This window comes from Cupressus sempervirens, chromosome 10 (genome assembly GCF_028749045.1).
Source record: "Cupressus sempervirens isolate cs-2001-9-10 chromosome 10, ASM2874904v1, whole genome shotgun sequence".
In the NCBI taxonomy this organism is placed as follows: domain Eukaryota; kingdom Viridiplantae; phylum Streptophyta; class Pinopsida; order Cupressales; family Cupressaceae; genus Cupressus; species Cupressus sempervirens.
In genome coordinates this window covers 699,769,243-699,789,765 of record NC_143127.1, presented here as the reverse complement: position 1 = coordinate 699,789,765, position 20,523 = coordinate 699,769,243, and the positions used below count along the sequence as shown (strand labels likewise).

Here is a 20,523-nt window from a genome sequence, read left to right as displayed (position 1 = left end):
ACATTATTGGAGGAAGGGACACATGGATGCATCAAGTCAAATCACTATACAGATGCTACTACCTTGCGATAACATGCAGACTATCGATTCACCATTTCCTTCTCAAACAGATGGACAACTATTCTTCATCAAGCAATCAAGTCCTCACCATTGATTTACTGCTTGTGCATTATATCTTCTTTAAGTGGTGACTTATTTACCTTGGCATGAGAGGGACACATGGAACCATTGTGTTTCATCATTATGGAAAATCTAGTCTTCAGCAAAGCAATACAGATCATTAGATCGCCTCCTTTAAAAAATGAGCATGATTACTTTCTGACTAAGCCTGCTAGCACAATCCACATGGACCAATCATGTAGCAGGTCTCAACTGATTCATCAAGTCCCACTAGAAGGCTTACTTAGAGAATGAGACACGTGCCTTATCTTCACTTTGTCATCATAATCCTTGTCTAATTTTAAGAGGCCACAATATTGCTGAATCATAAGGAAAGGGATCCATCATAAAATAGAAACAAAAAATATCATTTGATCAACGTGGCAACATCCTAATCCCTCCACTATACAACTCATACCTCTGCTTCACTCTCCCCCACTAATACAAATACACGTGGGCCAATCAGAGAAAAATCTATCCTAACTAGAGTTGGTCTGGCTAATGAGTTTAGACCTAAAATTTTCTCCACGTTTCATCATCTCGCTTCATTGCTATACCAGCAACCAAAGATAGTAGGTTAATGCAGGCCATTGATCTACATAGTTATATCTGTTAACACATGGGTTGTCATTTGGATACATGTCATCATCATGTTGTAGTGCCATTTGGGAAAGGACACCTAGTGTAACAATGATAATAATTGATTTGTTAATAGCTACAGTGTCAAAATAAGAGGTCTCCACATGGCATGATCATGCAACTTTACAAATATAGAGATCAAAATCAGCACTAATATGTGTGTTGTAGATTGAGAGACCCATCATTTTTCACATGCTTAAAAGGAGAGTGCCAAAATTATTATAATCAAAGTTTCAAACTTTGATGGAAAGTGGGTGGGAGCAAAGTTTCAAACCCATCCCTCACACCCCCCTTTTTCATGTAGAAACAACCCTTATCTAAGTGACTTAAAACATAAGTATATTAAAATAAAAGGGGGCGTCGAGTCAAGACTTAAATTGGTAATGCCTAGGCATCTTAAATGTAATGCACAAAAGAAGACCCCCTTCTTAAGTGAAACAAAAGTAATGAAGAAATAGAAGAATTTGGGTTTTTCTTACTTTCACCTAGGGTTTTTGGCCTAAAACCCTTTATAACTAGGATTATGCCTAAAAGGGACATTTATAGAGTCTAAAAACTCAAAAAACATACTAGTAGTAAAAAGAAGGACAACTCTAAAAAATCATACCAACAATTCATATATAGTTATTGTATGTAAAATATGAGAACAAATAATAATGTAATAAAATTTATTTAATATATTTTGATAACATTTTACAAATAGTGCTAGAAATTCAAGTCTAAACAAGTCTACAAATCATATCCAATGGCATAAAAATAAAAGTATGTGTATATATATATATATATATAATAACTATGAAAGATTGCCACACATATTGCATGTACTAGAAAGGCATGCATTGAAAAGAAAGTATTGATCATTAGGTGGCTTACAAAACATACCTAATATGAAATCCTTTATAGTTTGAGGTGGTATTTTTATACCACATTCTTGCAACATTTCTTTACTATGCATAGTACCATGTATAGATCAAAATACATCATAATGGTAGTGAAATTAAATATGAGTTTTACAAAAACATGTGATTCTTTCCTTGACAATCCTTACATACCATAGTTTACACTTTTCAAAAGATCTTTGACTAATGGTAATATTTAATACCTTACCATCTACAAATTTTCTAAACAATTCAGTTTGTGTCATGTCCAAAAGGTGTTTAGGATGTGGATCATGTATTTTTGACCCAATTCTCAATTTAAAAACATATCTTGAATTAGGTGATACTCTTGTATTATCATGCCAAAAAAATTTAATCAAACTTTTGACTTCACTAGTAAGTTTCATATCAACATCTCAGGAGTCTACCTCTAGAAGTCCATAAAATATTTGTTGGATCACATTCAAAGTTAACCCTTCCTTTTATAGCTCTTTCTAAAGTCTTACGATTCACATTAAGATATCCACTTATGTTGCTAATCAATCTTTTGTCAGATGCTGATTTGTTAACTAAAGCTATTGTTATTGCTCATTGTGCTGCATTCTTATCTTTAGACTGACTTCTCTTTCTGATTACATCAAAGGCACTAGCAATAGTGGATACAACTTGTTTTAAAGACTCATTTTTATTCTTAGGTTTTGCATAAATTCCCAACCTTCTTATTACTTTTCGCATTTTAGACATTTTAATTAGTTGCAACATCAATTGACATTGAAACCCAAATTTCTTATTATAAAAAAAATGTATATACAATCTATTAGCATGTATCCTAATTTGTCTCCATGAAACCAATTCCTCAAGATTATCCAGCACATCATTAGGAATATCAAAATTATATTTAGACACTTTACTATCATTCTAACATGTTTGTTTAGTAGTTGGTGTTTCTATGTCTACATTCATGCAATTTTTATTTTCAATTGACATTTCATTTTCACTATTATTTGGGATTTGAATCTCATTTTCAATTTTTCTTGGTATTTCTTTCAGGGCATGCATTTCAATTGGAGTTTTTTGTACATGATCATTTGACAATTTATTCTCATGAAGAAAATCTAAATCATTTAAATCATAACCTACCTCTAAAAAATCACCGATTTCATCATGAGAGAAAATTCAAGGGTTTGAAGACACACCTATATTAAATGCATGATTAGAATGTGCACTTGAATTTTCTTGTATTAGGTTCTCTTCCTTGACCTATTCATCCATCTCAATGTTTTTCTATCTCCTCATCTGTCAAAACTTTTGCTTTCTTCTTTCTTCATTTTTTTGATCCCATGTTTCCACCAATCTTGAATTTGAATTAGTAACTTGCAAATTGTATAAGAAGACAAAAAAAAAAATAACTATGACATGATTTTCCATTGCAAATCAAAACTATTATTCAATCATTTCAATCATTGAAAGTCTGTCTGTGGGATAGCTTTTGGGGCCCAACGACTGTATACACTAATCTAATATGCTAGAAATACTAATTCAATGAAAGCATTTACACATTAAACTAACATAACATATATGAGAGACAAAGAAAAGACAAACTCAAATGAGAATGTGAGCCATGGATAGGCTCTCTCAATGAGATTGTTCTCTTGTTTTTGGGATGTGTCTATTTATGGATTGGGGATGTATGCTCAAGTGCTCAAAATGGCTTCAATAGAGATGGGTAATGGAAAATTGGTAGCTTTGTGAGCTCTCAATTTGGCATTATAAGGGTATGGGTATGGATTTTGGCTCTCAAAAAGGCATGATAACTTTACTCAAATGGTTGTGATGAAATGGCTTGGGAGGGGATTAAATATATAGGCTAAGGGCTTGAGGGATGGAGGGCTAAGATGCAAGGAGAGATGAAGGCTTAAGGAGGGCTAGGATGCACTCAAAAGAGAGCACATGGATTGTGCTTGTTTAGCACCAATGGGAAGGTGAAACTTTTCACAAGGAGGATGGGTGTGAGAGGGTAGGGTAAAGGGTTGGTTAAAGGCATGATGAGTGGGGTTGAGTATGTAAGAGAGATGTAAGAGGAATGACTGTGGAAGAGGGAAGAGTGTGGAAGATGGATGTAAGAGTCATGAGTGGGCTTGTAAGAGTCTTTTATGGTTTGTAAGAGCACTCATGACTTGGTTGTTGGAATTTTTGAGGGGAGACTTTGGTTTGGTTTAGGAAAGTCTTAAACTTGCTTAGGGAATGTGACAAAATTAGAGGGTGGATTAGGCTTGGGTTTAGGATTAGATTAGGGATGTTAGAGATGTGCAAGTGGATGGCATTAATGAGGGTGGGTGAGTTAGTGGCTAAGCTTGGTTAGTATGGATGGATGGGGTGGATTAGGCTAAATGGAGGATTAGGGATAAGTTAGGGGTTTTTAGATTTGAGGATTTTATTTATCAAATAGATTTATTTAATAAATGGAGATTTTTGGAATTAGATAGAAGAATAGGATTTAATTGATAAATAATAGGTTATTTGATTTGTCAATTAGGACTATAGATGATTAATTAAATTAATTAGCTAGGGATGGCAAAGGATTAATTAAATAAGAATTTAATTAATGATACCTTTAGAGATGGCTAAATTAGATTACCAAAGCGATGTAATCAAATTTAGGTGTCTACAATGAGTACATAAGAAATGCGTACCTGATTGTTTAAAAATGGGTACCTGCTTACAAATTGGGTACCCAATTTTAAAAGAATCGAGTACCCAATTTTAAAATAATTGGGCACCCAATTCTTACAATGGTTGACACGCAATTGGGCACCTGATTTTTGAATTACAAATCAGGTGCTCGATTCTTGAGACATGAGCTAGAATTTGGTATGGCAGGTGACTTTTGCTGGGATCTTGCCTTGGGGAAAGGCATGGCATAGGCTTGGTCCCACCAAGCCATGCCTTTATGATCCATTTTTTTTTTCTAAGGCATTTAATCGACAATTTTTGGGATTATTGTAATTTTTTTATAGTCATCCCCACTAAATTTTTTGATGAAACAAAAACCCCTTATGGGTCTTACTATTCTGATTCAAAAACTATATATTTTATAGTGTTATTAGTTTATTTGCTATTTTTCTATTATTTATTAATCAAAACTATCTCTTAAACATTAAAAAGTGACATTCACTAAAACTTTAGTAACTTTTTTATTTAATAATTTTTCTTAAATTAATTTATATGTCATCAATATACATACAATTCTTTTGAGGTTAATTTTTTTTTAGAAAAAAGTGAGATTTTGATCAAATTATGTGGTTTGTATATGAGAGGTTTTAAAATTTACCTTTATAGCCAATTAATAATTAATAATAAAAAATTATTTGATAAAAAATTAAAGAAAAATATTGTCATCAATCTTAGGTGTATTTGGTAACTCACTTTAAAAGGATTTGTGAAAATTCATTTATTTCTGTCAAATTATGGTGTTCGTACATGAGAGTGGTATGGTCCTAAAACAAGCATTTTGAAAAAGTGATTTTTAAAGATCCATACCAAACAAATAATCTACCATACGGGTACACAAATAAATTACATATTCAAACACTAGATTCCAAACACTAAAAATTTTATTTCTGATTTTTTTATATATTCAATATCTAAATGCCTCAAATTTTGACATCAATTGACAAAAAATTTCAAAAACAGGAAAAGCACTTCCACTTTTTGGCGAAAAGTGAGACCCAACTTCTTCCACTAACCCATATCGCTGGAACTAGGAGAAGATGAAATTTTCGACTATGGAGTTTGTTTTCACACAGGAAGTCACTAGTTCAAGTTATAGGCAGAAATCTAGAATTCGGGGCCTTCTCAGTGGAATTGGTAAAAATTGGAACATAGTTGCAGGCTTGGTAAAACATGGTAAGAATACAATTGAGGTCGATTTTGGTCACCTTCATTTAGTTCAAACCCAAATTTTTACTAGCATTTCATGATGCAACTTAGATATTTTGGAAAATGAAGTGGTTTTCACCATTGAACAACAGATATTTCAATTTGGTTACAGAATATTGATGAAAACAAAATCAGATCAAATGGGTTGAAAGAAAAAGAGCTTTTGCAATTGCAAGGGATGGAATTTCAAGTGGACACATGTCTGTTGGGATTAAAGATAGAGTAATTGAGAGGGGGGGTGAATCAGTTACTAACAAAAATTAATCCACAAATCCCTTAGATGTCTTAAAGATCTAGTTACTATTGATACTCAGTAAACAAATGATGTAACTCAGTAAATTAAACTATTACTTGTCTTCAAGCATTCATGCATGTAATTGAAAACAAAAATGAAGACAAGAGACACCAAATTTAACGTGGAAACCCAATATGGAAAAAACCACCAAGTAACTAGTCACCATTTTTTCACTCTTCTGAAGTGAGCCCTATTAGGAGCCAACCTTTTTAAAGGTTACAATACACATTGTTAGGTGTGACCCTGTTAGAGAATTTAATCACCTTATTAGGAGTGACCTTGCTAGAGATTTTTAGAACAATTCAACTAAACTGTCACCTTGTTAGAGGATTTACAAAGTGGCTATTAAACCAACTCTATTAAGAGATTTGAAATCACTACTACAATGGTTAGAAAGCAACAATGAATTGACCTGAACAAGATGCAACTAAATTTGCTAGCTACAGGTCTCTATTCAGCATCATTAGATCCTCCTTGATCAAATATAGCTTTGTTGCTCCTCAATGATCTCTGATCATCCTTGAAATTCGCTTCCACAATAATCAGTCCTCATATCACATTAATCCACACACACTTCCACTCACACTTAGAATTTGCAACTTGACCTCTTAATTATACCATTCAAATTATCAAGTCAGCCCATTTACATGTTACATTTACCAATAAACCATACATCAGTTGGCTACAAATATTACCCTAAACAAATTAACGTTATTTCATAAAATAATAAAATCTTTTACTGGCTAACCCTGCTTAGTAAATATTGCTTCTAGAAATTTCTTAAGTTAACCTTCTTGACTCGGTTAACATTGCAATATCCTTAAAATCCTTTGGCTACTGAGTTTACTCGATAAGAACTATTTTTGCTAGATTTCCTTTGATGACCAAGTGAGCTCGGTAAGAACTATTCTACCACATTTCCTTTGATGACCGAGTGAGCTCAATAAGAACTATTTCTGCCACATTTCCTTTGATGGCTAAGTGAGCTTAGTAAGAACTATTTCTACCACATTTCCTTTGATGAATGAGTGAGCTCAGTAAGAACTATTTACTTGGTAGATACTGCAAGTTTTCTTTACTAAACCTTTGGGTTTAGTAGATTCTATCCTTTTGCCTCACTGACCATCTGAGCTTGGTAGACTCTGTCCTTTACCTTGCTGACCTTCTGAGCTTGGTAGACATTGTCCTTTGCCTTTCTGACCTTTTGAGCTTGGTAGATACTGTCCTTTGCCTTGTTGACCTTCTAAGCTTAGTAGACTCTATCTGATGACTGATATGACATTTGTGTGACATCAAAGACAACACACAATTGAAAAATTGTATCCAACAATGTCTTCTTTAGATCAGATCTAGGAATTCATCCTCTTCTATATCTTTCTTTCTTTCATTCTTTATGGAGGTTCCAGTTTTGGAAAAAAAAAAAGACTCACTATTGTGATACCATGTGTGTTCCAATCTAGAGTTTTCTCAAATTTGTGAAACCAAGGTCCAGTCTTGATGTGCTTTCATCACTGTGACACCACCTTCGTTAGCATTATTTCTCTTGTATGAACAGTAGTAGTGAAGATAATATAGAAAGTTTAGATCTATTAGGTGTTTTTCTATAGTCTTATGTGGTCTAGGAACAAAGAATAGAGACTCATTTGCATCCCTTCAAGGTTGTATGCCATATATATTTTGTTGTTGGAATAAAGGGCCGAGTAAATGCTTGATGTGTTTGACAGGGTTGCTGGTTATTTTGAGAAGGCTACTTCATAAGAATGAGGTATTTATGAACACAAATCTCTAATTCACAAAGTGATTAGATAGATCTAATATTTTGGTGTATGAAATATGTCCTTAATATCATAGATGTATGTATTTGATTCATGAAATTGCCCAATGGATAAGGCATTGATCCCCTACAAGATCTACTTGTTCTCACTGTTGCATATTTGGGGTTGTGCTAATATTCAACATCATTAATCAATCGTCCTTCCCTTTCATGTTGAAGAGTTGAAAAGGATCCCCTCACTCAACTTGTGAATTGTATTTTCTTGCATCTAGCTACTGCAGATCTATGTTATTGCATGAGTCAATAGGAGATTAAGGGTTTTATCTTCTTTAATAGATTCAAGAATATGTCTTAGCACTAGTACTATATAAATTTAATCTATAGGTCCACCCGCCTAGGTTTTATAGAGCCTGAAGTAGAAGAAGGGTCTAGCCTTATAGTTGGCTTGGTGTCTAAAATAGTATGTTGAAGATGGGATTTAGCTGCCCCTAGATATACCTTATTCTCACCAGGGTAATTTGAAACTTGTAGCGCTTCAAAACACCAACACCTTAGAAGAATAATTTTTTTTTTTTTTATAGATAGTCAGTGTCATTCATCTTGCAAATAATTCAGCTCTGCATTCAATGACAAAACACATACAATTGTGGTACTATTTCATTCAGTCAGTTTTCGATGATGGATAGTTAAAACTAGAGAAGATACATACAAATGACAATTCAGTGGATATGTTTACAAAGGTAGTGACAAGGGAGAAGTTGAATCCCTCTTTAGCTTTGGTTGGTCTTCTAGATTGAACATAATACAAGAACAATAGAGTCTAGGGTAGTTTGTTATTTTAGTGGGAGCTACAAGTTTCACAGTGCTATATTCAGTCTCCAAGTGGGAGGTTATTATTGTGGATTCTAATCGGTCTCCAAGTGGGAGATTGTTGTGATGTGGAGCCTAATTAGACTCAGAGGTTTATTTGACACTATTTCCCTCTAGAGTATTTATGCAAGGGTTTTCGAGGGCAATGCCCCTGAAGCCAAAAATGCTCTTATATTGTAAAAGGCATTAGCTACTATTTTTCTATTATTCTAGCCCTAATTTTGTAAGTAGCAAAAGCTTGTATAAAAAGGTTCAGGGTTATGGACTTCATGATGAATGGTAATATTGTAGCTTCTTGCGGTGGTATTGAGTTGTAAGGTATTACAGATTGTAATCAAGTTGTAATCACTGGATAATAATAATATTGGACCTATTGTTTATGGACATAGCCCAAGGATTGGGTGAACCACATTAAATCTTGGTGTCTTGTGTTCTCTTTATTGCAATCTATTATTTTCTGGTATTGGTTATATTTGCATGTAACTATTATTTTTGTTTGAGGTTAGCCCTAACATTCAGACCCCAACTATCATACCTTTTTGTAAGGTCTTTGATTTAACTAAAATGATTCTTTGTTAGTTTTTGCATAACACATGTAAGGAAAGACAAGAAGTTTGATTATCAGAAGTAGTTACCAAACTGTTATGATAGTTTTAGCAATTTTGTGTGGTTTTGATCTAATGGAAGTTTGGGGTATGTACCTACCTCCAAAATTTTGACTTTCTTGGTTTATAAGTAGAGGATACATTCCTCTAAAACATCCATTAGGTGGTTTTGATAGAAGTTGCAAGATTTGTGTGGGATTTTTTGTAGATCAAATTGTTTGTAGGCAGATTTTAAAAAATAAAGAAGATGATAATGCTTTATGTTTCTATTTTCCTGTTTCTTATTTGATTTTCATTGCACTAGTTTATCAAAGGTAGAAGAAGGGTTATATATTTCTTCTTTATTCATTCATATCAACATTTGATCATATCTTTTATTGGAAAAAAAAAACATATTTTAATATTGGATGTTTTGAGGAGAATAGAAGTATGCCCTACATTATGTTTTCAACAAGAAGTTGGAACTAGTGATCCATGATTTGTGTTGCAATAGAGATGATCCTCTGATTTTTAATCTCATTTTTTCATTTTGGAAGTTGGTGCTTCTTCTATTCATGATGTTGGTGCTTTACGTGTAAAGGAATGGTGTTCCTTGAAATTGGTGTTTCTAAAATAGGGTGTTGGTGCTTCCCAGAGTTGTAGCTCTAAAAGATTTTCCCAAGAGGCCAATAAAGTTTCAGATTCAAACTTGTTTTTCACCCTAAGGGAGTTTCCACATTAAAATATTGTGTCACTTTGTTTTCCATTAACTATCTTGCTCATGTGTTAAATTTTATAACTTGTAATTGTTTGAGGTTTTTGAAAAGTATTTTAAACCTCAAATTCTCCCCTGCCTCTCAATTGTGTTTGTGTGACATACATTTCCATACTTGTCCTTTAAACCTAAATGTACTTCATTTTATAATAACTTCCATCCTTCTGTGGCCTCTTTTCCATTGACATAGGTAATTGTTCAATAAATTTGTCTTGAAGTCTCTATCCTCATAATTAAATTTTCAAGAGTATTTCTTTGGAGGTATTTTTCTCAGAATAGATGATACACACAAAAAGGGTTCATCTAAGGTTTAGAGACTCAAACTAGGGCCTACTCATAGAAAAAAAAAAAAATAGGCAAACCAATTGTCAAATTCAAGATAGAGGGGAGAATGCAACACTAGTTGAATTTGCAACTTTCTAGAGCACTTCAATTTCAATTTCACAAACCCACAAGCTCTTCAATTTTCTTCTTACAAATTTAGCATGTAGTTGGCAAAAATTGAGATGAGACGAAAACCTTTAAAACTGTTGTATCAATATTTAACATGACCTCATGCAAAATAACTATCAGTTCACTGCATTAAACAAAAACTACTTTGTTCGGCTTTGTACTCAATTCTAAAAATTACCCATTGATCATATTTTAACTTTGCATTAGATGACTGATAACCCTTTTAACTTCCATTGACTATCCTACTCAAACTTTGAGATCCATCACTAACCAATGAGAAGTTAGCAAAGTGACTATACAAGCCCTTTCAAAAATTCAACACATTATGGGAGGAAGGGACACATGGATGCATCATGTTGCATCACTATACTGATGCTACTACCTTGCGATAACATCCAGATCGTTGATTCACCATTTCCTTCTCAAACAGATGGACAATTGTTCTTCATCAAGTAATTAAGTCCTCACCATTGATTTATTGCTCATGCATTATATCTTCTTTAAGTGGTGACTTATTTATCTTGGCTTGAGAGGGAAACATGGAAGCATCATGCTTCATCATTATGGAAAATCTAGTCTTTAGCGAAGCATTACAAACTATTAGATCAACTCTTTTAAAAAGTGAGTGTGATTACTTTGTGACTAAGCCTACTAACACAATCCATATGGACCAATCATTTAGCAGGTCCCAACCGATTCATCAGGTCCCACTAGATGGCTTACTCAAAGAACGAGACACATGCCTTATCTTCGCTTTGTCATCATAATCCTTGTCATATTTTGAGAGGCCACGATACTGTTGAATCATAAGGAAAGGGATCCATCATAAAATAGAAACAAAAAATATCATTTGATCCACATGGAAACATCCTAATCCCTCCACTGTACAACTCACACGTCCACTTTACTCTCCCCCGCTGATACAAATACATGTGGACAAATAAGAGAAAATCTCGTCCTAACTAGAGTTGGTTTGACTGATGACTTTAGACCTGAAAGTGGCTCCATGTTTCATCATCTCACTTCATTGCTATACCAGCAACCAAAGATAGCGGGTTAATGCGGGCCATTGATCTACATAGTTATATCTGCTAACACATGGGCCGCCATTTGGATGTGTGTCATCATCACATTCTAGCGCCATTTGGGAAAGGACACCTAGCGTGACAGTGATAGTCGTTGATTTGTTAACAACTCTGATGTCAAAATAAGAGGTCTCCACATGGCATGATCATGCAACTTCACAAATATAGAGATCAGACTTAGCATTGATATGCATGTCATAGATTGAAAGACCCATCATTTTTCATGTGCTTAAAAGGAGATTGCCAAAATTATTATAAGAAAAGTTTCAAACCCTTGCCTCGCACCCCCACTTTTCATGTAGAAACAACCCTTATCTAAGTGACTTAGAACATAAGTATATTAAAATAAAAGGGGGCGTCGAGTCAAGACTTAAATTGATAATGCCTAGGCATCTTAAAATATAATGCATGAAAGAAGACCCCCTTCTTAAGTGAAACAAAAGTAACGAAGAAATAAAAGAATTTGGGTTTTTCTTACTTTCACCTAGGGTTTTTGACCTAAAACCTTTACAACAAGGATTTTGCCTAAAAGGGACATCCATAGAGACTTAAAACTCAAAAAAACCCTACTAGTAGTAACAAGAAGGACAACTCTGAAAAATCATACCAACAACACATGTATACTTATTGTATGTAAAATATGAGAACAAATAATAATGTATTACAAATATGGCTAGAAATTCAAGTCTAAATAATTCTAGAAATCATGTCCAAGAACATATATATATATATATATATACACACACTACAAAAAATGAATACAAAATCATAAGAATATAATTTCAGATTTTAAAGGCAAAAGTCAAGACCACAGCAATAATTAATAGTCTATAAAAAAAATTAATCTAAACATTTTTCAAATAAATATTATTTTTAACAAATAAAATAATAATGCCCAACATCAAAAAGAAAAGCAATTTTTATAATCTGAAAAATAGAAAATTAAGGAAAATTTTTATAATTTGTCATAAAAAAATTTAATTGAATTAATTAAAAAGTTAAAGTGGAAAATTACAATAATATCTCGCAGGAATTAATAATATCAGAATATATCTCCTAATCTTGTGGAAAAGTGAAGGTTGATAATGAATATTAGGTCAATAATTTATAATCCGATAGGAAAAACAAATATTAATCCTTCGATATTTGGTTATAATATATTCGTAATTTGGACAGAAATTTTCGCAACAAACGGTCTTCCGTAGATATCGTTACCATTCACAAAGCTCCACGATATCTCTGACGAGCTATAATTTTAATATTTCGTGCAATTATTTGAAGTTTATATCATATAATATTACGTAGCTGTCAAGACAATTGTATCCCAGCTTCCCTCAGGAAAAACAAATCTTAGATATTAGGCCAACATAACTCTATGACACTCTTTGGCCAAATAAATAAATAAAACTATGTTACTTTTCACAGTCAAAGCACGATAAGACAAAAGAGCGTTTTGAAATATTCTCAAGCATTCCATTTGGGGAAAAATAAATGATTATACATTAAAATAAGATTTTTTTTTGGGTATTATTAAGCTTGAGTGGATTCGATCTCAAGATCTTTCAAATAAGAGACTCACAACTTATCGTTGTACTGTAGACTTGCCTGCAAATGAAGAAGATTTTAATATATCAATCATACCAATAATAAATTTAACAACATGATTGATCACTTCTCTCATTGGGAAGCCGGATTTTCCCTCCTGAAGCATGAACAAGTTGATTTGCACCAGAGTTGAATTTAGCCAATTCTAATGTACAATTTGAATGCATCCCCATCTCTTGTACCTAGTTTTCTCGACTTTTAGTAACCTCTGCCTTGATAAAGAAAAGAATACAGCACAGTCAGATGGTTCAATTTCTCTCTCTTTGTAATTGCTCTTTGGATGATTTCATCTGATCCATGGATTGAACAGAGGTGAGATTGATCCTGAATATATGAATGTTTCCGAGATTTACAAAACATTAGTTTCTTTTATCTTGCTCTGTTTTTGTTGCAGGGCTGGAAATTCCTGTCTCTTGATGCTAAAACTACATGGCTGATGCAGATGCATTCTTCATCAAACACTGATTCCAATTCCAGGAAAAAAGCTTATAAACCATGTGTGTTAGTTGTACAGACTTCCTTGATGAAGCTTGATAGAAAAGAGGTCTATAGACATGTCTATATATATTGGGTATTTTTATGTTGTAGTAAACTGCTTTATTGTCTGGACTAGTACTGAATGTATTGGTAAAATATATGAGTAGAACTCCACAACCACACAGTGAGGACTTATATATCCTATATATGTATAGTATTATTGATACATGCATTTAAGGTCTATTTTCAAAGGATGATCTATTATACATTTGCTGAAGATCATCCCAGGGATTGAATGTGAGCTTTTGTGGGTATTGATAATAGATTTGGCCTGGCTGTTGGGTGTTTAGAAAGGCTGGCATATTATAGTTACTGATGTTGCCGCCGCTGTTGTTGCTGCTGCTGTTGTTGTTGTTGCTGTTGTTGTTGTTTTTGGGTCGCTTGGATGGTTGAAATACTGTTGTGTCATCCATGCAACCTAAGGAGAGAGTCCTCTTTATGGACTCGAGAACGGATCTGCTGTCAATTGATGGCAAAATTGTTGGTGTTAAGCCGTGGTATTGTTTCTGACTGTTGTTCTTGTTGGATTGATCAAAGTCGTGAACAGAAGCCACCAGTCCACTTCCTTCTGAGGGCTCCTGATCTGTGAAAGCACATGATAAGAAAGGATTGTAGTCTGCGTCAAGTAGACCTGAGAAAGATCCAATCTTTGGCAGGATGGGCTTCTGGTCATTCTCAATGTCAGGCAAAGTGGCCATCATGTCCTCCACTCCAGACTCCTCCTCTTCAGATCTTGTTGAGAACTTTGAATTGGGTATTTGGCTGTTTTTCTTCTTGTAGATCCGGCACAAAACCCAGTCATCCAACTGTTAAATTGAAAAGACACACTGTCAAAACAAGAAACTGAAATGCACGCTAATACAAATTGAAGAAACCATGACTACAACACCTAAAATTGAAAAATTGCTCTTAACAAAAAGAAATTTGGCTCCAATATCTTAACTTTGATGCAATTTAATCATTTTCATACAATCTGAGTTGGTCTAGTGGTAGAGAACATATATTCTTGAGAGATGTTACAAGTTTAAATTCCACTAGAGATATGTCCTCCTTGTTTGTTTGTAGCATAATTACATGCTTCTTATATGAAATATTACTGAAGTGCAATAGATATAATTTTTATTTTCCTTATTTAACCAAGCTAAATAAGAATACAATACAAAAGATTAACAGCCAAAAGATGTAGTTTCTTCATTCTCTACATGCAGTTTTTTCGCCCACTCCATACAGTTTATCCGTTCACTCCTAACCTCTTACTGATGAGACAGGTGAAGAAACAAAGTGCAGAGGATTGAAAGCAACAATTAAACCCGTAAAATTGAAATGCTGACAAATTCAAACTTTAGAAGTTAATCTTCGTACAATTCATGTCATTGGGTGTGTGGGAATATACACGTACTAGCATTAGCTTGATTAGATTTCGACTAATACCATTTGCTGATGTTGTGTATGCAATTTCAAACCACCCACATTCTGAACCCACAGAGGCGAAATGATGTTCGTATTAAAACTCAACAAATACAACCACTGTTTCACCCAAATCCCTAGGTCAATGTTCAAACACAATTTACTCAATAAAACAGCTGCCATGACAAACAATGCACCACATTAGACACAACATTTTGGAATAGTTTCCACTTTGAATTTTGCGGCACCCATTTTGTAACAAGTTCATATAGTATTATTTTCCACTGGGATAATTCAAACTAGACAAAAAAAACCTCACTTTTATGCACACAAGACAGGAACACGAAGGGCTCCACACATTACATATTCTAGAACGGTATAGAATTGTCTTCTTTGGCGTTTGTACAGCAGGCTGAGAATTGATATATTCCGATAGGAGATAAAACAAAAGGCAGTTAAGAAAAGAAACTTAAAAGAAGTAATAACAATAATAATAATAATAAAGTATAGAAGTAGGAAGAGGTGTGCTTACTCGCATAGATCCTTTCCTGATGCTGTAACTGCTGGACCTCCCACCGACATCTGCCAGCCGGTACTCGTGCATAATCCAGCTAGTTTTGACCCCCTTGGGCGGTTTTCCCCGGTAAAAAACCAGAGCCTTCTTCACACCAACAGCGTGTCCGCTGCCGGCCATAACAATCGGTTTGTCAGTCCCGGTCGCCTTCCAGTAACCAGACGCCGCCGCCCGGTTTGGCCGAGCTCCGTTCGGGTACTTCCGGTCACGCGGGCTGAAAAAATACCATTCCCGCTCCCCGAAAGCTGCCTTTCCTGATACACCCACAAAAACCCACATAAATCATATGGCAAAGTTCATGTTGTAGGCATCTAGAGCTAAGATCGCAAAAGCGGCTCGAATTCATGTTGTAGGCATCTAGATTAATAATAGAGAGGGGCGTAAATTAACAAGACCATATAACTCATATAGCTTAATCTTAACACAACAAAGTTCATATTGTAAGCATCTAAATCAATGAAAGGAATGAAAGAAGATATAAATCATATTAGCTTAATCTTGACACAACAAAGCTCATATTGTAAGCATCTAAATCAATATATAGAAGGAAGGACATGAAAAAGTTCATGTTGTAGATATCTAGATTGATATATATAGAAGAAAAGTCACGAAAAAGTCTACGTTGTAGATATCTAGATTGACAGAGGGCGCAAGGTACCTGGAAGTTCCCAAGGGTCGAATTTGTAAAGATCAATCTCTGCAATAATGGGGACTGGAATTGGAGTTGAGGCAGCCTTTTTCTTCAAGTAGTGAAGAATGAGCTCTTCATCTGTGGGGTGGAATCTAAAGCCAGGAGGAAGCTCATGGGGGTTCATTTCAACAGCCCCTGATTCCATAAGGGAGGGAATTGCAATGGGGTACTAAAATGAAGTAATGGCTACTAAAAAGAGAAGCTCACATGAGAGAGAGAGGGGGAGGGGGAGGGGGAGAAGAGGGCAATGGGTTTGAAGGAGAGGAGAGGTGTTTGAAATGTTGTAGAGGGTAGTAGGAGGGCCTTTTATGGTTGAGGGAGGGGAATAAAATAATGAGAAAAAAGAGGGGGATGTTGAAGAACAAATATTGGCGGCTAGTGAAATGGATGCAGCCAATGAGGTAGCTTTCCCCCACCAGCAGAATATCTAGCACGTATCCGCGTGAGTTGGAATGAAAGCGAGTCGGGGGAGGGGAAGAAGTGATAAACGGTGGGAACTCCGAATTAAACATGAGCAATTTCCCTGTAAAGTCAAATTGTGAGTTATCTGCCGCATCATCGGGGTGTTAATTGAAAAACAGTTATTGGTTGGTTTTCTGTGAAGCGGATATTGATGAATATAATAAGCAAGAATTGCGTGTAAGCGTGGTGGTGAGGCAGGCGAGGGATGGCGACGGGCAGAGGAAGACGACAAAAGGAGTTGAAGAAATTGGGCCACACGCTGCGTGTCATGCCCATGGCCATCTCATTAAACTGTGCAAGACTTTGGGAATCAACCTTTTTTTAATTCACCCTTTTCCGGTGCACCAATTAACTCTTTTTCTTGTCAAATCCTATATCCATATGCACACGTGAATTCCTTCCTACCAAATCCCACGAACATTTCCCTCCATTCCATGGTTTATATTTTTTTAAATATTTTTCTAATAATTATATGCGAGCTTCCTCTCGCAGATTTCGTGTTTCTAGCTCGTTAGCGTTTCTGTTGTGATGATGGATTGCAAAGTGTGATATGAAGTGTTGATGTTTCTTAACTCTTTAGTATAGTGATAATGGATTGTCAAGTGTGATCTAAAATCTTGATGTTTCTTAGTTCTCTATCATCTCGATGTGGTGATCTTCCTCTCATGCATTTTGTGTTCCTAGCTCGTTGGTGTTAGTGTCGTGCTGATGGATTACAAAGTGTGATTTGAAGTGTTGATATTTCTATGCTCGTGTCTATCATGATGATGGACTATAGAACATGATCTAAAACATCAACGTTAGCTCTTTAGTATAGTGATAATGGATTATCGATTGTGATCTGAAATCTTGACGTTTCTTAGTTCTCTATAATCTCGATGAGGTGTTCTAAAAAGTTAGCTTTTCGTAGCTCTTCACTAGTTGCATGATGGATTTCTCAACGGGATTTGACACATTGATGTTTCTTAGTTCTCTATAGTTCTATAATATCCTAATGATGTATTACAAGGAACGTGATGTTTCTTTGATCTCTAGACAAGTGCCATAATATAATCATGGATGACTAATGAGGCTTGAAAAGACAAAGTGTAAATAAATTAAATATATTCAGAAACACTAACGATGGACTATGAAGTGTGAACTAAAATGGTGATGTTTCTTAGCTCTCCAATATAGTGATGATGAATTGTTGAGTTTGTTTTGAAATCTTGATGTTCCTTAATTTACAAGTATCTTTATGACTAATTACAAAGTGTGATATGAAAATCTTGGTGTTTCTTAGATCATAACTATCCTCATGCTAGATTTCTCAAGTGTGGTCTAAAATGTTGATGTCTCTTAGATCTCTAGTATGATGAGGACAAATTACAAAGTGTGGCACACAACTTTTATGTTTCTTAGAAATCTTGTATCCTAATAATAGATTACAAAGCACGTGATTGAAAACATTGGTGATTCTAGGATTTCTATTATCACCATGATAGATTACCAAGCTTGATCCAAGACGTTGATATTTCATAGATCTCTAGTTCCCTTATGATGGATTATAGAGTGTGATAAAAAAACATTGATGTTTCTTAAATCTCTAGTATCTTCATGATGGACTGTGGAATGTGATCCAAAATGTTGATGTTTCTTAGGTCTTTAGTATTTTGATGATGGATTACAGTGTGTGGTTTGAAATATTGATGTTGCTTAACTCTTTAGTACGTTGATAATGGATTATAGAGTGTGCTAAAATGTTGACGATCCTTTGATCTCTAGTCTCCCGATGATATATTATAGAGTTTGATAAGAAATTGTTGATGATTATTAGCTATTTAGTACATAATGATAAACTGTGTAGTATGATATCAAATATTGATATTTTTTAGATCACTAGTATCATGATTCTTATCTCTTTAGTATCATGATTCTTATCTTTTTAGTATCGTGATGATAGGTTACAGAATGTGAAGCAAAATGTTGATGTTTCTTAAATATCAGATATCATGATTTTGAGCTCTATAATGTAATTATCATAAATGATGGAGTTGTGATACAAAATATTGTTGTTCCTTCGATTTGTAGTATCCTAACAATGGACTACAGAGTGCAATTCAAAGTGTTGACGTTTCTTATATCTCTAGTAAATTGATGATCGATTGAAGTATGTGGTCCAAAACCTTGATAATTTTTAACTCTCAAATATTATGTAGATGAATTAAAAAGTGTGATCCAAAATATTAATGATCCTAATTATAAAATTCCTTTATAAAATCAGAAATGATGATAAAACTAATACATGATTTAATCCCAAAATCTAAAGATATTATCTAAACCCAGTCATTGTTTCATGATTGGGTATACGTGTCCTTGTCTAACTTGATAATTCAAGCGAGATAAAAAGACAATGAAGAAAATAATATTAAACTTTTGCTTTATCCTTAGATAAGGAGAATGGATTCGCCTCGTACGGTTTCATATCGTTATGAATCCACATGAAGACAAGGAGGAAAGCTGTCCTTTGTGGCTAAACTAATACACAGCTAAGCACCCAATGAGATACCCGTTTTGTAAAACGTTGTTTGGAAGTTACATAACGTCATCCGTTACGTTGTGCGCTTGATACATCATTTTCCCGTAAAATCTCTATTATCTCAATAATAATGATTTCTCTTGGCCATATATACCATTACGGAGGTCAAATTCATATATTGGCCCTTCAGTCATTTTCTCAGTTTCCTTTTTCCCCCTAATTTTTAAGTTATATTTTATGAAGTCAAAAATTAAGTTCAAGGGCAATCAGGGTAGTTCAGAAAATATATTTTAAAATCTAAGATGAGAATATATTGTAATGTTAGCTTTAGCATCTTATTAATTAGGTGGTCATGTTTTAGAATATAAGAATGCATTTTTGTTTATTTTAAAATTTTAAAATGTATTATAGATAATGTTTAAAACAAGAGAGTCAAATCATAAAAAAGTATTATATATTAAATTTTAAAAATATAAGAAAAATATTAATATATTTACTTTTAGAAGATTATAGATAAAGCATGTCAAAAGATATCATATTTGGTCATTATTACAATTTAAAACTGTTATATTAATATATTGTATTTAATACTAAATTATTGTAAGATATAATTGTATCATTATGTTTTAATATATTCTTATCATTCTATTTTCTCTATTGTTAAATATTTCCAATTTTTTTTGAGGATATTTTTGTTTTCATATGCGAGTGTTCATAAGTGAATATCTAGAAGAAAACAAATTAGTTTACTATGCAAGTTGGAATTCATTTTTAAAAATCTCATTATTAGATTATACACATTATTAACTTTCAAACTTTAAAATATACTATAAAACTTTATTGTATTTTTTCGCCTCACAATCTCAAATCATATAAAAATTATGGCTAGTCTAGTAAGTATAATAATCTTATTACGCAAAATGAATCTTTGTCAAGTCTTTCCAACAGTTCATAGGGTGAGTATTGGAGTTCATCAAATTTTAAACCTTGTGGTTTTAGTGTCATGTAGATTGTAAGGCTTATGGAGTCCATATTTATATACGATTCCCTCTATATGTGAGAAAGAATCCAAGGTATATAAGAATGCAAATGAGAAAGTTTTGTTTGAAAATGATACTAAACGTAATACATATTCTACACCACTACCATTCACCCCTAAATCACATATGTACAAGTATAATACTATAAAAAAATATCAAATGTAAATCTACATTAGTTAAAAAGAGTTAACATTGTTATATAGATGATTTTCTCAAAGAAGTGAAAATAGAATAAATG

The 20,523-nt window shown here is 33.8% G+C and overlaps 1 protein-coding gene across 1 annotated transcript; it reads right to left on the bottom strand.

Moving 5' to 3' along the window:
- Window positions 1-13,052: 13,052 nt before the first annotated feature.
- LOC149535753 (NAC transcription factor 32-like) lies at window positions 13,053-16,540 on the bottom strand. The gene is made up of 3 exons (XM_089804481.1): window positions 16,233-16,540; window positions 15,533-15,828; window positions 13,053-14,399 (listed from the first exon to the last, which is right to left on the bottom strand). Exons 1-3 carry the CDS (start codon window positions 16,408-16,410, stop codon window positions 13,767-13,769), a joined length of 1,107 nt encoding a protein of 368 aa, XP_089660607.1. The 5' UTR covers window positions 16,411-16,540; the 3' UTR covers window positions 13,053-13,766.
- Between the last annotated feature and the right edge of the window lie 3,983 nt (window positions 16,541-20,523).

Coding starts and splice junctions, on each gene's coding strand:
- LOC149535753 (XM_089804481.1), bottom strand. CDS start 16,410: ATGGAATCAGGGGCTGTTGAAATGAACCCCCATGAGCTTCCTCCTGGC. Junction 15,829..16,232: donor CGACCCTTGGGAACTTCCAG/GTACCTTGCGCC, acceptor TGGGTGTATCAG/GAAAGGCAGCTTTCGGGGAG. Junction 14,400..15,532: donor TCAGGAAAGGATCTATGCGA/GTAAGCACACCT, acceptor TCAATTTAACAG/TTGGATGACTGGGTTTTGTG.